Source organism: Antrostomus carolinensis, unplaced genomic scaffold (genome assembly GCF_000700745.2).
Source record: "Antrostomus carolinensis isolate BGI_N321 unplaced genomic scaffold, ASM70074v2 scaffold25878, whole genome shotgun sequence".
In the NCBI taxonomy this organism is placed as follows: Eukaryota; Metazoa; Chordata; class Aves; order Caprimulgiformes; family Caprimulgidae; genus Antrostomus; species Antrostomus carolinensis.
This window is the reverse complement of record NW_010334043.1, coordinates 9,216-32,029: the sequence shown is the minus strand read 5'-3', so window position 1 is coordinate 32,029 and position 22,814 is coordinate 9,216. Positions and strand designations below refer to the sequence as shown.

Genomic DNA, 22,814 nt, shown 5'->3' with positions numbered 1-22,814 from the left:
TTATACATACTGATACACAGCAAAGGTCTTGGAAAAACCTTGTAAAAGTACAAGGCAAAAACTGTAAGAAAAAAGCTTAAGCACAACTGCTTAAAGCTCAATTGAAAACAAAGGCTAGATTGACTACTTAAAACCCATTTTATAGCTAAATCCCTCAAAACTATGGAGGAATCCTTTACTTTTTTTTTTTTTTTTGCTATATTTGAGAATGTCTCGCTAATTCCCAGTAACTTTAACTGCATTTTGCTTAATTAAATGTGAACCACTTAAGCAACACTAAGTCCTTAACCTTTAAAGCTCTGTATTATATTTCAATCCAAGTATTAATAAAGATTACCTATCTGCAGTGTCCTCCCTTCCATCCAAAGCAATAAAAGGGATGAATGCAAGAAGTCAGCCTGAAGGAATTTGTACTTTCAATGACAGAGGGAAAGTGCTGTAAGTATTCCTTCCCCAGTTTTTGCTTTCTCCCCTGAATCTCTTCACTGATAACAGGTCCTGATGACATCCACTTCTGGTCTTTCACGTTCAGAGCTGCTGTTACAAATATCACTACCATGTATCCTCTGCTTTTAACTCATCTTACTATTACTTCACACATTTTTGTGCTTTCAATACTGGTCTCCTTGTTTCAAGTCTATATTCAGAACCAAATTCACAAACTCACTTCATGAGAGGGTATTTGAAAGCAAAGCTAACTTTCTGACAACTGACAACTGAAAAGATGCCTGGCTCATCAAAACCCTACATCTCAACTCAAATAAACGCATATGATGTTCTACTGCATATAGTCAGTGGAAGAAACATACAGTGCCTTTAATTGGTATTACATACATGTGGGACAATGCCAGACATGGGGACTGAGGACAGACGGTCGTTACGTAAATGCACCCCCATGACAGTGCTGGCTGCTGAGGAGGATCAGTAGAAATAAAGATTCTCTGTTTGGTAAGGCCCATAGTCACCCTTTCAAATAAAGACCACTCTAAAAATCACTCTAGCATACATGACTCCAAAAAGAACAACAAACTTTAACCACAGCTTCTGTAGCCATGATCCACCCCAACTGAACACTTGGAGATTACTTTTCCCACAGCATGCTTGCAGCCAGGCCACTCATCCTAGCTCAGCATTCTCCATTATGAAAAGAGGTGCTAATCCAGCCTTGTGCTGCATTAACTCACCTTCCCCAAAATCTGGTGGCAGCTGTGGATCTGGATTTAAATGCCTAGTCAATCAGGTTTAAGCTCAGAGGCAGGACTGGGTAGCCTTTTTCACTTGTCAGTTGATGATTTTAATTATTAAAACCAAAAGTGATTGCACTGGACAACCCTCAAACCAAAAGCCCCACAACTTTCTTTAGCTGGTTAATACAGAGAAGGTCAGTGCTTTGGTAATAAAAGGAAGTGTGACTAGCAAAATGTTCATGTCAGAATATGCACTTTTCCAGCAAAACAAAGCTACAATACCTGAATCAAACAAATTGCAGATAGCAACATAAGGACTCATATAAATAAATAGGGCAGAGAAAGACACTCAGAGCTAAATATCAAGCCCTAAACCCCACAGCCTGCCAGCAGAGTTCTGTGGCTTTCTGTAACCTATTCAAACTAACCCAAGTTCCTAAACCAGCTTACTTTTCTCCTGAGTATCTCTAGGAGGAAAGCCAGAATGTTAAACCTGTAAAGCATCACAACCAATATCCCATGCACTGCAGCACTAGCACAACAGAATAAGCAAGCAAGGCACTAGTACCTCAAAGTTTAGGGACAGGCTATTAAACATTCTCTTTGGAAAGTGCTTTTTAATTCTGAACTGCATTTTAATTCCAAGATTCCCTGTACCCTGCCAGTGACAATTTGTTTAATAGATAAATCAAAGCTATTCTAGTCTAAGATAAACATTCAGTTAAGATTTATTTTCATAAATCAACTCAATGCTTAAAAACATTAACCAGCCAATATGACACTTATTTTTATAACCAGCAACAGAATCTGCAGTTGATTTAAATTCCTTTTTATATGACAGTGAAGATTCTTTCAAGTAATTTGGAAGAATTCAAAGCAGGTTTTCCATAAAAACATACCAGTCTTCAATTCTGTATATAAATCACTGCTATTAAATCACATCAAATCAACAGCTGCTTAGGCCAGCAGCAATGCATTTCATCTGTTCTTCAACACCGAGATGTAATCTGCACAAAGCAAAGCTATACAGCTAGGGAAAAAGGTTCGCATATACTTCAACATTAGAGTTGAGTGGCAAAATGCATTGTGATAATTCACTTGGGCTCTTTCTTCATGGAAGTTTAATTATCTATTAAGCTGAAACAAACTCAGGTAAATTTGCAAGGTGAGTCATTTAATGCTTTGCATTTATCCACTTTAAGAGATAAAAAAATAAAAGCAAAAACATTTTTCATATCAGAGAAAGGGAATCAGAGGACCTGGAAAAGGTCATCTAATGCAATAGGTGAGCTATTAAACAAAGTATTTCAGTACCTGTATTCCTTTTACCTTATTAGTGACATCCAAATTACAACTTGCTTCACAGAGTGCCATTACAATAGGAACATTCCCATCTTTGCAGGCCACGTGCAAGGGAGAGTTGCCATGTCTGTCCTGGAAATCTACAGAACATCCTTGACTGATGAGAGTTTTAACTACTTCTATTTGACATCTTCTCACAGCAAGGTGTAGGGCTATATGACCATCCTGAAATCACAAGACAGCTTGTAAGTGAGATTTAATAATGCTAAATATCAAAGCATTTTGTAGAGTCACAATAATTTCATGTAACTGGGTGCACCTCCTTGCTACAATAATCACGGTATTTTTTATTTTTACTTTGAAGGTAGAGACAGTGAGACGCACAGTACCTGTCAGAACAAATCAGCTATGGGATGAAAGCAAATTTCTATTAAGCCACTGGGCTTTGCAGTGGAATGGATGAAATGCAAATTCATGTTCTCCACTGACAACTTCTGAAGGAGGTGCGAGAGTGACCAACTGTAACAATCAGCTGAATATTGTAAATCACTCTGGTGTTTACTGATAGAAGTTAGTGATGCAAAAGTCGTCCCGTCTGCTTAGTAATCAGTAACTTTAGAGACAGAGCCTTCTCTCTCTGTGGAACAACTTAAAGAGACAATGTGACTGGAAAAAAAATAATTCTTCTAGAAGCAAAAGCATTTTTCTGAACTTGCTTTAATAACTAGTAACTATCAGTAATAAAGGTAGCTAAAATGACAAGCATACCAAAGTATCAGCAATGAAATCCAAAATTTGTTGGGATTACACCATGAAAGACAAAAAATGATTCTGAATCAAATAGAGTTATATTTTAAATAGTTGGAATTTAGCTTATTGGAAGTAGGTGTGATTTATCCAGCCCATAGGAATCAAAGGCAAACAGTAAATCCTTCTTTTTTCTTTTAAGTTAATAGTTTGATGCCAATTACAGATATTCCTGCCATTTTTCAGTGTGTTATTCACAAGGTGATAATTTATAAGGTTATAATGAATCAGCAAAACCAAATCATGGAAAAATGATCAGTGGGCAACTTTATTGCAGTCATCAACATTTTCCATGTGAACTACTCTGGAAACTCACATGGAAACAATTCTGGCTTGCAGCATTCAGATGAAGTAGTTCAGAGACACGGCTCTGTGACACCTGGGATCTCTGAATGTAATTCCTGACCAAAAACTACTCAAACTAACCTTGTCTGTTGCATCAAGGTCAGCCCCGTGTTCTGCCAAGCATTCTACAATATCATGATAACCCCGAGCAGATGCTGTCAGGAGTGGAGTCTCCCCTTCTTTGTTTTTAATGTTCACGTTACAACCTGCTTCACAGAGTGCTTTGGCAACAGAGTAGTAGCCATGCCAAGCAGCACAATGCAGAGGGGTTTCTTCTTCCTATCAACATGGAAAATAAAAAAAATAAAAAAAACCAACACAGCTGAACAAAATGCTAGGAGGAAGAATTCCTCAGCTTAACTTAGAAAGACAGGAAGATGACATGAAAGAAAAAAGACAGTCTACTAAGTAAGCCCTATAAAAAGATGTTGTAATTTCTAATGCTGCTATTCTCAAAGCAAGAATAACTCCTGTTGACATACTAAGTGATCATGGCAACGCACTCGATTTTAATCATTACCTGGATTCTAAGAGTCCATATTTCTCACAATAAAACTATCTACTGACAACACCTCGCATGTCAGCGATCTTATTTTAAATGTTCCCATGCTCCTGAAGCTAACCATCTGGGTTCTTTCAGTTGAAAACTGATCCTCATTCATAAGCAACTTCTACATCATGTGTGCTGAGGGACAAATCCAGTGTTTGTAACGAACTGCTCACCAAGGAGATGCAAACCCCACAAGTCTTGCAGTCTGAGGCAGATCACTCTTCTTACCACATTCAAAAAAAGCACATCCTAATGATCTAGGAGTGTACTCACTGAATTGGGTACTTAGAAACCCTGAATCCTTTAAACATGAACATGAAAAGCCTTTGAAATTAGGCATTTTGAGTTCAGTAGTGACTAAAGTTTTAATCTGCTATTTGCTTGAAGCTTCAAAATATTCACCTTCAATCTCCTTGCACTTCATAACAGTTATGTGGAACATCATTAAGAAACTCAAAATGTTTTACACAAATACGCTATTGAAAGTAGTCCACTGAAAAGCATGGAGGATTAGAACCTGCCAAAAAAATCATTCTATCACATCTAATGGGATATCCTTTCTGTACCTGGCAAATATCAGTGAGGAGATAATCAATGCTGATAATATCAGAGGACTTGGACTGTATTCAAGGTTTTCTCACAAGAGTTCATAGCTCCAAAGAAGCCCTCTTTAGCACTCCTCTCATTTTAAAAAATGACTGCTTGATACTTCAGAAAAGTGTCATGATGGCTAAAAATTAGCTGAAGTCAAGGCAAAAACTAATAAAAAACTTTAGCTGAACTCACAGAGCACACCCCACCACCCATACCTTCACAATGTTGAGTTTCTCCATCTTTAAGCTTTCATTTTTGAAAGAATCTGCATTTTGTAACAGTAGTTGGTTCATGCACGCTGTTTTTTGAATAGTCTTCATCTACTAAGAGGTATTGAAACCTCCATAATTCTGTTATTTTTTTCAAATGCAAACATACTAGGGGCTGTAAGGCAAGACTAAGAGTTTTGGCCACTCACATGAAAACCTTATTTTTTGAAGAAAAACAGTGTCCATGACTCACCTTGTCTTGAAAGTTTGGATTGGATCCAATGCTACAGAGAAACTGAACCACATCCACATGCCCATACCGAGCTGCGACGTGGAGAGCGGTTTCCCCAGACTGCAATTACAGAAGAACATGCCAGTGTAATTTTATATGTCATCCCTAGATACACACTGTCGTGTACAGCCTGAATGCCTGTACTCTTCCCTCCCCGTAACTCAGCAGCACAGCTGCAGTCAGCAGAGATCTCCAGCTTACAAACTATAGTTGTGCATGATACATACACCACCACTTGAGAGGTTACTTCTTCACAGGCCTTATTTTTTGAGAATTTTTTTTCTACTTCATTTGTTCAAGGTCACAGCCACAATGGGATTTCTCAGCAATATGAGGAGGCAGCTGCATGTGCAATTGGTGTTGAAACAGATATCCTATTTCTATTTATACTATTTCCATATGGCCCTCTCTGCCCTGTATATAAAAATCTAGGAGTTGGTCCCACACGTTGGTAGATGCTGGTTTATTCTGGTCATGACAGGAAACTATTTGCAACCTTTTGTTGAAATTATATGAAAAAGAAATGGTATTTTTACTAAGAGAGTACCCTCTTTCCCATTAGCCTTATCAGGAATTGAACACCAATTTTGCTCATGCGTCTTGCCTTGCACTAGTTCCTCAACAAAGCAAACTGTGTTTCACAAGTATAATTGCCTCTGTACTGGACCTTTGGCTAGTATAAAAACAGTGCTATGGTATAAGATTTTAACAGTAACTAGTTTCTAGGACAAATGTTGCCCAAGTAACACTGCTAGAGACAAGGTAAGTGCTCATCAGCTAGAAATTGTTAGGCTTCATTATAGTCAACTTAATAACAGTCAAATTTACTTGTCAGACAAAAGTGATTTTCAATCAAGAGGAATGAAAAAACAAATCACGATTTTACACTGAGTTCCAATGAGAAATCCAGTCTTGAAGGCAAAATTAACTTAGGTTTGTACTTACCCACCTACCCACCATGTACTCACCACATTTAATATGCATGCTTGGTTAACATTTGTCAGGAAAATAATCAGTACATCCAGCTACTTTAAGCTGTGTTATCACAGCCCTATATGTCAGCTCATAAAACCACACTAAAAAAGCCAGTCACATTCTTGGAATTATGGCATGGCTTAAAATAATTGCAATTGAAAGACTTTACTCTTTGCTAAGATAAAAGTTATTTAATAAAAGCTCTCTGAATGCAAAATGAAAATAATTTTTTTCTTACCCTATCCTTAATATCCAAAGGGCATTTATTATCATTGAGAAATTTCAGTGTTTCTACATGACCATGTCGAGAAGCCCAGTAGATTGCATTAGATCCAACCTGTCAAAAATATTTGATTACAGATGTTATTGGTCAATTTAGATTACTGTCACAATTCTAGATTTTCAACTAAAGTATACATGCACTTAGATGTACACAGATACATTGAACAGCTATTCAAGCTTATATGAACATATTTACTTTTTTTCTAAAAAAATTGCAAATTGGTTCAACAACCCCACATACCAACAATGACAGCACAAACCCCTCTGTGCAAGGATGATTAACATGATCACTAGCTGTTTGCAAGGATAATCCTCTTCATCCTTGTAAGGGAGTTCTTTGGAAAGAACAGTCATGAGATAAAAACCTTGCTGCTGCTTACTTTACCATCTATTAGACAGAGCAGCAGACAGTTTGCTTTAAATGAACCCCAGATCGTTACAACACTTTTGTAAAAAAACTCTGCTGCAAAGCATACCCTCCATCACATACGAGTTTTAGTTGCCATGTTCCCCATCACTAAAAATGTGCATTTATCATTCCATATTAAAATTCACCATTGTGTTTTAGGGCAATCACTAATTTGAACTAATTGAGGCAATTCTGAAGCCTGAACTACATTTTAAGATGAGTACAATTCAAATTACTTCGGCTAATAAAGTGATCAAAATCAGAGGATATGCATTAGTAATAAATGAAATGATTGAAGATTTGCCTTTATCTTCTTGCTGTGGAAGACAGAAAACAAGCTCTACAGCCCAGATTTTTTCATTTCCAATACAACTTGGTCTGAACTGCTTGTCCTCTGCTAACTGTACTGAAAAACTTATACAGAATGGAGACAAAGCAGAACTCTGACCTTATCTTGAACATCAATACGGGATCCACGCTTTAAAAGTAACTGAAGCATCTGGATGTTTCCACAGCCAGCAGCAATGAGTAGCGGAGGTGTTCCATGCTAACAATGAAATACAAGCAAGAACAATATATTTAATTTTTGAAGGATTAAGAAAAGAAAGTGGACTAGAAGGCAGGCATTGAATGGCACCTCCAGATTTCCAGTTTAAAATTAAGTCTTTAGGGGACACTGTATAGAAAATAATTTGTCTCTTTGTCCAAAGAATATATTGCACAGCAATTTTCTGTATTTTTGAGATGAAATCACATTTACTAAATGATACAACACACATTAAAGGCATGCTTTTCAAATTAGGAATATTAATGTTAAGCTCTCATTAGCCCAATTTGATAAGGATGTTCCCCTTTGCAACTTCTTTAGATCTACATTTTAAACCAGATTACCTAAGGTGTTTGTCACACTACCTCAATGACACAAGCCACCACCAACATATGGGAAAGTTAAATGGGACTGCACCATTGAAACAAAAAATATAGTGATTTCTGGAAAAAACATCACAGTAAAATATCAGATGCTTTACTTTTATAGTTTTTTATAATGAATATTTCTCAAAGTACTTTCTAATGAAGGTCAGTATAACCATTAAAAAAAGTGAAAATTTAGAGCAGAGATATTTAACCAAGGTTAAATAGCAGAGCCAACAACAGAACTTTGGTTTCGGTCTCAGTTCCAATACTCCCGTTAGTACAGCACCAGCACACTGAAATACTGTAGTAGGCAAGTCATTTCCTCTCTGAAAATGAACAACACAATCTAACATTATGCTCACATAACCAGTTTCTGTAGTTATAGGACTTTTGTTTCTAACAGTGCTTTGCAAAGTCAGTTTTGGCAGTCTGGTTATTCCTATATATTCTGCCATCTTCATCTGCCACAAGAAACAACTGCAAACAACAGCAAAGGCTGGTATCTGATATACTGCAGCTCTTGACAACAGATTCGATTAATACTTTTTCAAAGGCCCAGGCAAGAAAATCCCACTCTGGGCTTAATTTTCAGGCAGTTTGAGAAGACTGAACACAGAACACGATTAAAATTTCTCCTACAGAAAGGCAGAATTATTTCCCACCCACTTGTCTTTTCCTTTTCATTTCAGGTGTTACATTTCTATTTTACAATCACATTGCTCTAGTCCCCACGCACCTCAACACAGACCCACACTACCTTGTTGGGTTGATTGACATCGTAATTTGTCAGAGATCCCAGAAGGTGCTGTAATCCAGGAACATTGTCATCATTGATGGCATGAATAATAGCTTTCATCACAAAAGAATCTTCCTCATCCTTGTAATTAAAGAGAAAGAAGAAAAATTGTTAGCTTCAATGAAAAAACCCCTATCTGAACAGCTGCCAAGACAACTAAAAAAAATTAGAAAGTAAAATTTTCAAAGAGCACTTTTAAGAGTGCTTCAGCTGCAGGTTGTAATCCTTCATGAAGCATATGGCTAATGTACGAATGTTATTGAAAAACCACACCAAAAAACCCTTACATGTTTTCTACTACAGTATTTTTCCCTCTTCTTCACACACAAACCCGTTACTCCTGAAGATTCCAAATAGGTTTATTTTATTAGGTGTATTTTCTTTTTCCTCCTAGGAATTTCAATAGATGCAATCCTTGCATGAAATTAAACAGATTCTATGCATATATGCAAACATTAAAAAAACCCAACACATACACAAACTGGAGTATCAAGTTTCATGCCATCCAGGAACATCACACAGGAAAGGTACTTTAAGGCAAGCTTTCATCTATTCAAATGGACCAGTTAAAAATCTAGAACATAAGTAATAAGCCTAGATACCTCTGCAGGTGTAACTTTTCTCTCATGCATTAAGATATCAAAGAACTGAAATTCACTGAGCCCAGTATTTGGTTCACTCTCCTCTCTCTGAGGTATCTCCTCTCTCCTGAGGTATCAGATTTTTTAGAACACTAACATTAGGTTATAATCCTTTCTGCTGCAACACCAGTGTGAAATGCTGATCAAGTGTTAAAAGGCATACTGATAGCTGAGGTGGGGGAGGCAGGGAAAGGAGGGCAAGACCGAGTGACCAAGGAGCATGGAAGCAGAATGAGGAGGAAAAGAGGAAACGAGAGTGCAGAGTTGCAGAGCAGTGACATAGCGAAGATAATATGGATAAAAAGGGCTTTGCAGAATTTTTGAAGTTAGATCCTATTAATAAGAAAAGATGAGGCTACCCAGCTCTAAACACATTAACATACATACTTTGCTGATCACAGGAAATTTGTGAAGTGTGTATTAAAATCTGGAGAGTAAGCTAAATAAGAATGCTTTTGGATTTACAAGGATTTGTAATTACAAAGCATACAGCAATTGCTCCTGACTACTTAAATCTAGTAGATGGATATAATACCACAAACTGAATACTGGCCAACTTTAAAATTTCCTTCTTAAATAACTGTTTGCTGTGATACTGCTGTCTAGCATTAATTACATCTAAGAGTGTCTCAATGATTTTGAATATTCTATTAAAAAATGCAGTATTATTTTGCTCTACACAGTGGTGTGAAAAATTCAGATACAACTTTTTCACATTAAAATTCCTACAATACAAAAAATCCTCCCGAATCAAACTTCAAAACCAATATAGATTAATTTCTGACACCAGCTATCAGCCTTACCATGGTAATTAATAAATTAAATTTCAAAGATTATGTCATGCAGAAGATCAGACTATGGATAACTGACCTCTGCAGCCTTAAAATCAATTTTATTCTTCCTACATATGAGATTAATTAATTACACACATTTTCTATAGTCCAGGATTTCCATTGGAGTAATTTTAGAAAACCTTAAGTTTCAGATGTAGGAAAGCATTCTAAGTATATAAGTACAGACTTACCAGAGTATCATCACTCCTAGCAACACTCATGTTACTTCTGGACAAGAAAGATCTTGATAATCTTTGGCACAAGGATATTAAGCGCACTGATTGCTTTTTAAAAATAAGAAGAAAAAGGCTATATGTAAAAAAAAATCAAAACAGAATACTTGTGATAAGATGCTATTGCAGAGATTTTAAAGGAATACTGTCATTACTAGCAAAACAAGCTGGATTTTGACTTCAACACTGCCTATCTCCTCTTTATATTGCATTCAAACCTTCAACTTCTTTTGACATTTATAATTGAAATTGGCTATTCATATGCCCTAAGGAAAGCTAATGTTTGGATTGCTACTATTTCACCAAGCTGTTCAAATACAAAGCAAAACAGATTTGTATTACATCCTCTTGTTCACATTCAAAACATTTAAATGTACAAAGTTTGAAGTATGTACACATTTTAAAGTATGTACACAGAGAAAACCCAAACTGAGTCTAAATTAGCTGACAGCATTCCTTTAAATGCCATATTACAACAGTTTAGGATATTTATAGACCCACCATTTCATTCTATGGCAGCAGACTAGTACCTGAATTTTACAAATACCATAGATGATCACCTAACACAGACACCAAACTGCAGCAAAAACCCTGTACTGCATAGCTGGGTATTTTGTGCCTTTGGTCCACATTTTAGCAAAATCACCCTATTTCTTGGCCCCTGTGACAATGAATAAAACTCCTTTTCTAATAACGGCAACTTCTGTTGTCTCATGCTTCATCTCTCCTTACGATAAACAGATTTCTCATACAACAGTCCTGCCCTCACTTAGTACCAGTGTAAATTCTCCAAAGTGCACGTTGAAGGAAGAGGGACAACTGTCTTGACAAACCACTCCTTCCACACATCAACGCTTTCAGCTAATACCTTGCCCTCCTTCTGGATAGGTTAAGTGATACCAACCCTCTAAACAGGTTGGCAGTCTCAGACCAAAAATCCTTTGCAAACGAGAACAGTTTTTCCTTCCTACTCTGTTGAGTGTTGGCATAACTACTGGAATAATTAATTCTGTGAGGTCTGGTTAAGGGATGTTTGATTTACTGGGATTACTGTCACAATAATATGCACCTACATTCAGAACTGCCTTTTCTCTGAAAACATTACCAAGACAGATGATGACAGCATACAGCTGTATGCATAAAACAATCTACACACAAGCATTTGTATGCAGATCATTAACAAATAAGTCTTCTCCCATACCACTATACTCAAGCACCTAATTTATCCCAAATCACAGAGGAATGGGTTTCTTCTTCTTTGCTCTTAAAGGCACTGATGTTTCCCTGGAGCAGGTAATGCGACTGCATTAGTATATCACCAACATTTTGAAGATTTATTGCATAACTTACTTTCCATTTTCGTCGTGCTGCAAACTTTTTGAATTTCTCCATATTCACTGCAGACGCTTTTCTACTAAGTGCTTGCTGGGTGTCTTTAGGCTATGTGCAAAAGGAGAATAAAGCTGTTGTAAAATATCCCACAATTGCAACCAAAACTTCCATAAAGCATCTTCCAGTATTGTAAGACTGTCCAGCAGTGATGACTTCCACTTACATTATAATAATACTGTAATCATACTGTAATAATAAAGAGTCATTGTAAGCACATCATTTTAACATCCACAACCCAGTGGGACATGCAGATGGAATTTCTTAAGAAAATGCCCTAAAGGAAATCCAGACCTAAGAATATTTATTGCAATACTAAAATTTGTTTTTCATTTTAAACAAAAAAAAAGGCCAACAGCCAGCAGAACACTCAGCTTTATCCTTCACCTCCCTCTGTAACAGAAGCATTGGATATCAGCTTCTAGATAAATCTTGTCTCCTGGGAAGACTTCCTGGCTGATTTTAAATGCAGTCAATCTTTGTTCCAGTGTTGGTGTAATCAGCTGGATGCTGCTAAGACCCCAAAAAATCATATTGCACCTACCTGTGCAGCAAGCTCTCAGACTGCACTGTTTGAACTTTCTCATAGGCTAATATTAAGCACCAGTCACCAGTAGAGTATACTGAATTTTGCATTATATGACCCCATAAAAGTAATTTTTATGGAGAAATGCAGGTAAAAGTAGTGATGGGAAAGGGTAAAAGAGGATGTGACCAGTGTGGTGGGGGTAGAATGCCCACAAAGTTAAGATATAAGGGAACATACCAGGGTACAAAACAACATGTCTTACTGCAGGAGTAGACACCTTGGTCCCTGAGAGCCAAATCTGGACAATGATTGCTTCAGTGGTTTAAAAGATCATTTCAACATATTCACCATGTTTCAACTGTTTAAGATTAATCACCAAAAAGTCACCAAAAGCAAACACACTGGGTACCAGTACTTCTTCCAGACAAATCTGTAGTGTGGTGTATTGGTGTAGAAATATCTGTCGTAGGATTCTGAACTGTGAATTGGAGCAGCTGGAGCACAGATAAATATTCTGCTGACTGGCTCTCTGGGAAGTGGAATGGGGTCAAATAACCAATGTGCACTGCAAGACCTGGCAAATCAATGGCACTGAAGAGGTTTACTACTCACAATCAGAATGCGATTATGGAACGGAAAAAATTAAGTGCCAGGTATTATTACACACAATAAGAAAAAGGATAGGTCCCATTTTCTCCCTCTCAACCTAGCAGCACCACAACAGGTCAATCCAAACAAAACACTGTGGAATACTGAAAGAAGTGGACCACCACCCCACATCAACTGCTTTCTTTAGTCTAAAGAGGAAGAACAAAGAGAGATGATCCTTTTTTGCCCAGTCTAAATAAGGATCTTAAAAGATGAAAAATACAAGAGGAAATTGGACTGGATTCAGAGAATGTATCTTTGTCAGAGCAAAGCTCCCTGAAGATCAGCTTCTCCACCTGAGCATGATTTTAACCTCAATAGTGGGCTACTTCCGTGTTGCTAACATACATGGAAGCTACATTATCGAAGTCCACATTCTGCATGTACTAGTTTTCATAGAGAAAGCTTTCCAAAACAGTGTTATATTAAACAATTATGCCAATTTTGCTTGTTAAGGAACTTGAAAAGTGAAAGTGAAGTATGACATGAAGAATGATTTAAAATAGGACAACAGAAAATTAATTACATGCTAACCTTGATCCAAGGATGCAGCAAACTATCTTGAATAGTCATTCTTTTCCTTTAATAGAATAAAAGACAGAACTGTTTTAGATAGTAAAAATACAGACTGCTATATGTTTATTAAACTAACATCTCAAAATATCATGGAATTTGAAATACTAGAGACGTAAGTTCCAACAGTCTATACACCAGAGAAACAACTCACTTTGGATCCTTGACTAGAAGTCTTCGTATAAAATCTTTAGCTAGGGCACTGGTATTACTGAAGAACTCTTCTTCAAATTCATAATTCACAGCAGACACATTTGCTAATGTCTCCTGTTTGGTTTCTCCAAGAAATGGTGATGCACCACTTAGACTGCAAGACAGACAGAATATTCCTCTCATTACATGTTGTTAACATTGCTGTTTCAACCCTCTCAGACCAAACAACAGCTGAAAGTGAACATTTCTCTTCTCTGCTTTAAGACTGCAAATGTACTTTCAGGAAGATGTGATCTAGCAGGGCTAAAAGCTTTGCTGTAATTTCAGAGAACACTGACTGAGACAAAGCCATTGGGGAAAGTCACCTGCAGATCTGAAGACAGCTTCCCATGCTATCGCAATGCTGATTAATGGCCATTCTTTCAATAACTATACTGTTGCTTTTATGATCAATCAACTTGAACCATGATGTGCAATCAAAATGGTTTGACTTGTATGGGCACCACCAAAAACCCAGAGCATAGAATCTGAATTAAAAAAACAACATTTGCAAGAAACATTCATAGATTTTGGTACTTACAGAATATAAGTTATTACACCAATGCTCCTGGAGTGAAGAAAAAGGGAAAAAAAAAAAAAGGATGAGGGAGAGGGGAGAGAAACAGATAGAGGGAGAGAGAGGAGAGAAAAAAAAAAAGGTTAGAACATAAGAATAATCATGAGAGATTTATTTCAAGTAAGATCCAATAACTCACCACATATCTGCTTCAAGACCAAGAGGCTCATAATTTACTATTTCAGGAGCTAAAAAGGAGAAAGCAGGAAGATCAGTACTTAGTCAAAGAACACATCTATGTCACTCTGAGACTGTATCTGTCAGAGATAATAAGCTAAGATGCTGACAGATAAAAACACCTTAATGAAAGTCTAAGTTGGAACTGAATGCTACAAATTACTTACTTAAATTTCAAAATGTCACGAATTACACAGAAATTGCATAATGTGTAACTCAGCCAAACCAAGCTAAGCCACATACACAGTTTCACAGACCCAGAAATAGTTTGAAGAAACAATTTTCTCACCAACAAACTCTGGTGTTCCGAAGATATTTTTGAATTCATTTCCAAAGTCAATTTTGTGTGCTAAACCAAAGTCAATAATCTTGATTCGAGGCTTTGGTACATTCCTGTCCAACAGCATTATGTTTTCAGGCTTTGAGAAGGAGGAAGGGGGAATAGAGAGAGAGAGATGATACACAGGTACAAAATGTCTGACACATACTAGCATTCTTCAGCACTGAATACTTCTCTCTACCTTCTTCAGCCTCTTGAATTTGGTTTTCAGTAGAAAAATCCCACCTTTTCCTATTACAATCTAACATATGCTAAAAATTAACTACAGTAAGTCAGGATTTCATGTTGATGACCAAGTGCTATGATTTCCACAAGGCCAAGATTTCATGTCTACAGTTCTAGCTTTCATGTGGACTGACTCTAAGTGAAATATGCTGTCTTCAGTAAAGATCACAGCTCCTGCACTACGGCCATTCGAGCAGTGCCAGGAGCTTGTAAGAAACAAAGTCCCATAAACTAGTATTTGGACTTGGTTTACATGACTCCCTGAAAGAGGTTTCTTTTACACTACACAAGCCGTCAAGGAGTATATCTTCTTGCCTTTGGATCTCCAAGAGAACCTTTAGGAGTGGTCCAGCTCCCAGATTTTAAGGCTCAACATACAGAAAAGGATAAACAGCACGTTCTCGTGTCTTTTCTAGCTATATTTTAAAATATGGATTTTGGTTATTTTACAACAAAGATTTGCAAAAACAAACAAAGATAAAATCTCAATATTATAATCAAAGGAGCCTGTTTCTACACTCTTAATCGCTTTAACTAGCATACAGAATCAGCTACTTAGTGTCCATAACCTGTCATGTCCATAAGCCTGCGTGCTCTGAAGAGTTCCAGGAGCTACATCCATCCTGCTCACATTGTTAAGGTCTTCTGGAGTCACTAAGGACAGCTCTTTGTCATCACTTTTCTTTTGCCTCTCTTCCCCAATTATAAGGGCTGATACGTGCTAATGTATTTTTCTTCCTTCCCTCCCTACATTTCTATTGCATATTTTTATTATTCTGCGCACTTTAATTCTTGCTGCATACTTTAACTCACATATTCTTGGTATCCAGTGTAAGAATGCTTTGTTTTATGACGAGCACATTGTCAAAAACTTACATTTCATATTGTAAGAAATTTATTTCTTACTAGATTCACAATTCTTTTCTCTTGCTGACTGTCATACAAAGACTAAATACATTACTGTAGGTAATGGGGATGAGACTACAAAAGGCATGCTTACCCTGAAAACCATTCTCTTCCCTATCTTAAACCCAGAACACGGAATTGCATTGCAATGTAATAATTATGCTTCCTTTTCCTATTACAGACATAGCTGCTGATTTCATGGAATGTTCAGCTGTCTACCTCTCAAAAAAATCTTACAGAAGAAAACATTCTGAAATTGAAACATTAAAAAAGCAGTAAATGAGTTTAGATACAAAACCATATTTCCCGAAGGATGCACTTAAAAGTTTTCCTAAAAACAACAAAAAAGGTCCAAAAGCAAAAAAAGAAGAGGAAATTAACTCTGTCTGTTCTGTCTGCTGCAGGAGAAAGTCTGTATTGTTTCCATTTAGTACCTACAAATCAATGTCCATGTGAACATAAAATGTACACAACAGAAAAAAAAAGTTGGATAATAGGCATCCTGTTCAGAATGTTTGATCCAGATCCCATTCACATTCCATAAAATCATAATCATAATTTTTATTTAAAGATTGCTTCCTCAGAATGGTTTAATTTCATCAGAAGTTGCCATTTTCCATGAAGAATCTTACATTAAAAACAGACGGGAACTATTTACAGTTCAGCAGTTTCTTTTCAGTGGCTGAGCTTTCCTCTGCTTACATAAACTAGCAAAACAAAACTGCAGCCAAGATCTGCATGAGGACAGATTTGTGGCTGTGTTACAAAGGACTTGTAATGGTTGTTGCTTACAGTTGTTGAAGTTTTTATCTGCGCAACACACCTTAAGATCAAAATGGGCAATTTGCAGAGAGTGGAGATACTGAACACCATTAAGTATCTGTTTGAGAAATTCGGTGGCTTCTTCCTCCGTGAGGGATTCTTTCTCAGCTAAGAAGTCGAAGAGCTCTCCACCTGCAACACTTGGAGAGCAGAATCAGAGTTATTGACGAGCTTGCTTTAACCAACGGGTTCCTTATAGTGTAGCTATTCTCAGACCAGCCTTGAAAAGGATCCAGATGTTTTCAAGTCGTCAATATCAAAAAAGAAGACGAAAATTACTTAATTCAATACCCAAAATAGTTAGTAACCTTCTCCTCCCCCTGAAAATAATAAAATTAAAAAGACTTATTTTAAAACGAAAAAGGTTTAAAAAAACAAACATGGTTGGCTGTATCTAAATTTAAACAAAGTAAATCCCACCTACTCTGTACGGACACTTAAAAGAATAAAATTAATTGTGAAGTAAGTATACTCGAAACACACTAATGTAATAGGACATCTAGAAAATAAAACACGCATTGGCTCATACCACCAGTAAAACATCAGATTTCCACCCCTCTCCATTGAAAAATACAAAATGTAAAGCTTACTTTAAAATAGTTACTGGTATCGGTCCTACTATTCAGTTTCTAAACTTCTCAAAGCATTCAACTCTTTGAAAATACATTATATTCTTTGAAATAGTGTCTTACATTCAGGACGTATGCTGTATTTGTACTCTCAACTTTACCATACCTCTCCTACAAGGAAAAACCACTACTGCCCTTAAGACCATTTCCAGTAAGTGTTTTGGCTACACAGGCAGAAAGAAGAGAGGTAAGAAGTGAGGAGGGTACATAAGCACATCTAGATTTTTGCATTTGAGGGAGAAGAATAAACAGAACATTACTCTCTTCTCAGCTCAGTCAGCAATCTGGCAGTAGTGATGATAATTGTCAACAGAAAAAAGAGGCACCAAAGTGAACAGGAAACATGAACTACAACTATTCTTAAAAAAACCAACCAATTGCCTTTTAGTTCAAGGACACATACTGAGAAAACCGTCCGCTGTGGCAAACTGTTCTTCCTGTTTATAAAAGCAGCATTGCTACCTAGAAACATCTTGGAGACTGGAAAGATGATTGTATTATCCCCTGTATTTTGCATTGTATTAATATTAGAAAAAATCCAGAAAGTATACTCTAATTTATGTTGCTTTTCTGCAGGAGACAAAATAATCTGTTCACCATTTAAAGTTCTGATTATGAAAAATAATGGGATTAACATATAACAAGAGCTAAACAGTCTGGGCAAGTTTCTGGAAATATATTTGACTTCTTTAGCACGTCTGCTTTTCAAGAGAATTAATCTGTATTATTGCAAGGCAAATTGCATGAAAAGTGTATTTTAATGAATTCTTGGAGCTTTCACTGAGCTGCCTAGACAATAATGAGAGTATTGTTTTGGGTATTATTTGTATTGTATTATTTTCTGCATGAAAGCAATTATTGAAACAAAGTGCCATTAAATATAAGAATTACAGACTGGAAGGATGAGAGGTCATTTTAATAATCTTTTTTTTTTGTTGCAGAGACATTAAAATTAAATTCGTAAAGATTAATACAGTTCATTATTTCACAAAGGCTGTTCAGAAGCATCTTACACATGGATACACATGCATATTCTCTCATTCTCTCTTCCAACTGAGAAAAAACAGCAAAAGGTTTCCAGGCTAAGGTCTGTACCTCTGCAGCACTTTGTCATAATGAACAGAAACCTAGTCAGTGACACAGCACTGGCATTTCTCTTCATTTCCAGTTACTGGGCCAAGGGACTTACATATCAACATCACATGGAACTTGCTTCCACAAGTTTCGAAGTGGATGTTTGCTGCAGTTGCTGAAAGGCTGTTACACATCCCACAGCTGTGTCATGCAGAGGAGGCAAAGTCACTGTGGTGACTTCCCCAGCCGTGGGCACCACGGCAGCCGCCACAGCACCACGCAGCACCCTTACGTACTCAGCGTGGTTTGGCACCAGGCTAACTGCCACACAGTTCGGTGAGCTGAGATGGGGCTGGACCTTCAGCTGAGGAAGAAGCTGAAAAACTGCACCACAGTTATCCAGTCTGCTCTTTATGTAGATCTCCTGCTCTGTGAAACAGTGAAAGTGCCAGCTAATGCTTAAAGCATTCATCAGTCGTCACAAATGCAACAAGTACTCGGAGCACACATTTTCAGCAATGCCAACCTGCAACACTGTGCTGCCCAGTCTGCAGTCTAAGCCAGGCTGTGACAGTGTGCCACAGGCATGGGCATCTCTTATGGCTGTTACAGCTTTCTCTTATACCTGTTGGCATTTTAAAGATACGTAGGCTCTGTGAAACTTATTAGTCATCTATGAGCAGCAGCACTGATCATACACATTCCTTTCAGATTCAAAAGAAAGATTTCATTCCCAAGGTTTACTTATATCTAACAAAAAACCGTAAACGTATTTGTGTAAAATGGAAAGAGACTCTTCATCTTCAGCTTGTTCTTATCTGCAATCATTCTGTTTCATGCAATTTCGTATCCTGAAAGTTTAGACCACATGAAGTTAAAATTTTGATGTAAATGTGTTTTTATGCATCTCAAAGATGTCACACTTGTGAATAGTGAATTGCATGAAATCGCATATAGCTCTTCTCTAGCACTGCCAAGTACTATCCTCCCGTCTTTGCAACAGGTTAGAGTGACATTCCTTTTATGATTATATCATAGACCTTATAATAGTGCAAAATGAAATGTTACTTTTTTTTCACTGGTAATACACCTAGTGCTTGCAAGTCTTGAAATTGAGGTCCAGAGAAGTTAACAGGTTAAAAAAAAAACTTACTTTGTTTTTTTTTTTCTTAAAATTTGAAGTGTTAGCAAAAGTGTTAGATTGCTCCCAAGTGGTGCGTGCTTCTTTACATGCTTAAGTTCTGTCAGCCTAAGTGGTAGCTCTTGCTTAAGGAGTAGGTGAACAAGGAGGGACTGGATGTAAGGTACTCAAAGCTTTGTTCCAGAAGCAGCTGCACCTCTGGTCTGCAGGATTTTTGTGTTACACCCCTGTGCATCCCATGCACCTCACCCTGAATGCCCAGCGTGAGATGTTATGCAGGTTCACCTCAGAGTGGGCCACTGTGACTGCTCCTGTTGGTAACTCCTCAGCTGTGGGGAGCAAGTCAGTAGCCTGTGTTCTCCCTTCGGGCACTGCCATTGCTGGTAAGCATAGTGCCCTGCCAGCTTCTTCTGCTGCTTACTTTTATTGGCAGTGATATAAGGCATGACAGAAACAGGGTTTTATAGTAACAATGAGTAATGTGTTAAACTAGCACACACAAGACAACCTGGAAGCTCAGAAAAGCCCACCTTCCCAGAAAGGTCCTCCTGCTTCAGACAGCCTCCAAGGGTCCTTCCCGAATGCAAAGGGCTGTGACGCACGTCCCCATGGGAGCTCAATCACGCAGGTGGTGTTTCTTAGCTTCCTCATCATGCCTGTCAGAAGACTGGTATTCCCTACCTGCCTGCTGACTCTGGCAGGTCTGATATTAAGCTATACCATCATAGGTATATAGAAAACCACAGTATCACTGCAAGGCAATTACTTCAAGCAAGTCATAGAGAGTTAGTACAGGTCCACACTCAACATCCTTTACAAATTTCACTTCCACAATTAATTCATCAGATTATAGTGCCCCCAGGTCTATCTGTCTATCTGCTTTCACAAATTTCATAGCCAGATTATGCACTGAGATGACCTTGACTGGACTTACAGATATCATAGATCAAGAAATGGGTTAGAACAAGCTAGTAAAGACACGGGCTACATAAGGTATTGCGGTCTTCACAAACCTCCTTAAATGCCGTTGGATGTTCAGGTCTAGCCCTGTGCCTCAGCTAGGATAACACAGTCCCACAGTAAATAAACACATTTTACTATCCCATGGTCACCTTCAGAGGTGGAGCGAGAAGCCAGGCAGAAATCCTTATTTCACTGTACTTGTGCATGTCCCACCTCACACACAGAGGTAGTCTTAATCGGAAGCAGAAGAGGCAGACAACTCCATACATTAGCCCCTACAACTGATTGTCTCCCAAGAAGTACATTGGTTCCACCTCCATTACAATGCCCAGCCTTGTTTCTAAGTTAGATTCGGGGTTGCTGGTGCATTAACACCCTGTTGGAATGTGTCAGAAACCAGATCATTGCGTGGGTTTGCAGAGCCACTCAAACTGACTCGCAGCCTGCCTTCGGGGCTCTGCAGACTGTGTCTAACAGACCGCTGCCAGCCACCGGCTGGATAAAGATTGCTTCCTGACGGGAGGAGAGGCAAGAGGCTCACTGAGAACTAATGTTTCTTCCTGTAGAGCACTTTGAAGTATCTGTACCTAGTGTCCTCTGGAAGGGCAGAGCTTCTCTCCATTCAATTTCTCTGTTTGGTGGTAGGAATTACCATATAGTTTTCTGAGCAGTTAATCTGTGCCGTAATGCAACTCTGAACTCCAAAGTGCTAGCAAGTAACCGATGGCCAACAACCTACACCCCTTCAGATTAACAGAGGAACTTGATTACTGTCGAGTCACAGCTGAATTCCTTTAGAGCTGCAAAACCTCTATGTTCACCTTCACATATTATTTTCCTTTAAAGCATTAATTCTTTAATGTTCCTGTAAAAAACCTTTCTGTTTACCTTTAAACTCACAATTTTGCAGTCATAATAAGTTGTTCAAATATTTTTCTCATTAAAATATGAATTTGTGATTGATGGAGGTCACATCTCAGTCCTAAAGGACATAGTGTATTATTGACTATGTGGTAACACAGAAAGCCATCAGGGCTGAGTAAATCTATTTTCACTGTTATAACATGACTACATTTGATACTGTTCTCAAGTAGCAGAGCACATGTTTTTAAAAATATTCAGAATAAACACTTTCACAAAGAGCAAAGCTGATATGTGTTGCTTCCCTGATATTTCCAGGTAGAGGTGTTAGCTTTCACAAACTGATACAAGTAAAATAAAGCTTCAAGTCAACTCCACTCTTTCTTCTAAAATGCAATAGTGGGAAAGGCACTTCCCAGCCTCCCCCAAGGAAGGCTGACAGATGTGTTTGCAACCCACGTATCTCCCTCTGGGAAATAAATACCTCACACCTGTGGAAAAAGGATTTCTGGCTAGTGCTTTTTCAAGTTGCAAGGCTTTCTTCACTATGAAACAGAACTGATCACCAGATCTCAGAGGAAGCAATTATGAGAACCTACACAGAGAAGTGAGAACCAATTAACCTTCAAAGTCAGTATGGTCACCTCCTAACGACTCAGTCATATGCCATGTCAATGTTCATATTGTAATAGCACCTAAATGATAATTAATTATTATCTAAGAATTTCTGACTAAGTTAAAAACCACAAACAAACCCCAAAACCTAAGCCCAAACCCCTTGTTTGAAGAAATTTAACCTACTAAATTCAAGCTTACAAGGTTTAATTTACCTTGCTTAGATTGCAAAACAACATAAACTAGTAAAGTTGAAGAAAATTCCAGAAAGAATTTATTCAATTTTTTTAAAGCCGATTCAATTTGATAAATTATCTGAATTCTTCTCTAATCCAAAAATTTCTTCTGTCAACTTGTGAAAGTAATGTTTTCCCTAAGGATTCTGTGGTCAAATGTTACTTGTCATTTCAAAACAGAAGTTGGCAGCCCAAGACTAGACTGAAATGTTGCTACTTCTGTTTTATTTAAGGTTAAGGGGTTTTACATTCACTTCATGACACAGCCTTTATGAACTGTGCAGTTACCAACCCACTCCTCAGAAATACAAAGTGTATTAAGTATTTTGAAAGAGCAGAACGGGGCTGCTACGTCATTATATTACCTACTGGCTCAACAACACTGTACTTACTTTTTTCTTCATCTAGCTACTAGAAAAATCAAGGCATGTTACTGCATCACGATGCCTTCAGCTTCTATTAGAGACACCAACTGTAATGAAATCCTCTCTTCAATGTGTCTACATTCTTCAGTTATATTGAACAAGAAGCACTGGCCCCAGAACGG

General features: G+C 37.7%; 1 protein-coding gene across 1 annotated transcript in view; it reads right to left on the bottom strand.

Moving 5' to 3' along the window:
* Positions 1–16,799, bottom strand: part of DAPK1 (death associated protein kinase 1) — a 36,260-nt gene extending 19,461 nt beyond the window's left edge. The window contains exons 1-14 of the mRNA XM_029086521.1: positions 16,750–16,799; positions 14,745–14,848; positions 14,418–14,466; positions 14,243–14,269; positions 13,664–13,816; positions 13,471–13,516; positions 11,721–11,810; positions 10,329–10,421; positions 8,625–8,744; positions 7,401–7,499; positions 6,500–6,598; positions 5,248–5,346; positions 3,723–3,920; positions 2,517–2,714 (exon numbers count right to left, since the gene is read on the bottom strand). Coding sequence (XP_028942354.1) covers positions 2,517–2,714; positions 3,723–3,920; positions 5,248–5,346; positions 6,500–6,598; positions 7,401–7,499; positions 8,625–8,744; positions 10,329–10,421; positions 11,721–11,810; positions 13,471–13,516; positions 13,664–13,816; positions 14,243–14,269; positions 14,418–14,466; positions 14,745–14,848; positions 16,750–16,799 — 1,425 coding nt within the window. The remainder of the gene's footprint in view (positions 1–2,516; positions 2,715–3,722; positions 3,921–5,247; positions 5,347–6,499; positions 6,599–7,400; positions 7,500–8,624; positions 8,745–10,328; positions 10,422–11,720; positions 11,811–13,470; positions 13,517–13,663; positions 13,817–14,242; positions 14,270–14,417; positions 14,467–14,744; positions 14,849–16,749) is intronic.
* Between the last annotated feature and the right edge of the window lie 6,015 nt (positions 16,800–22,814).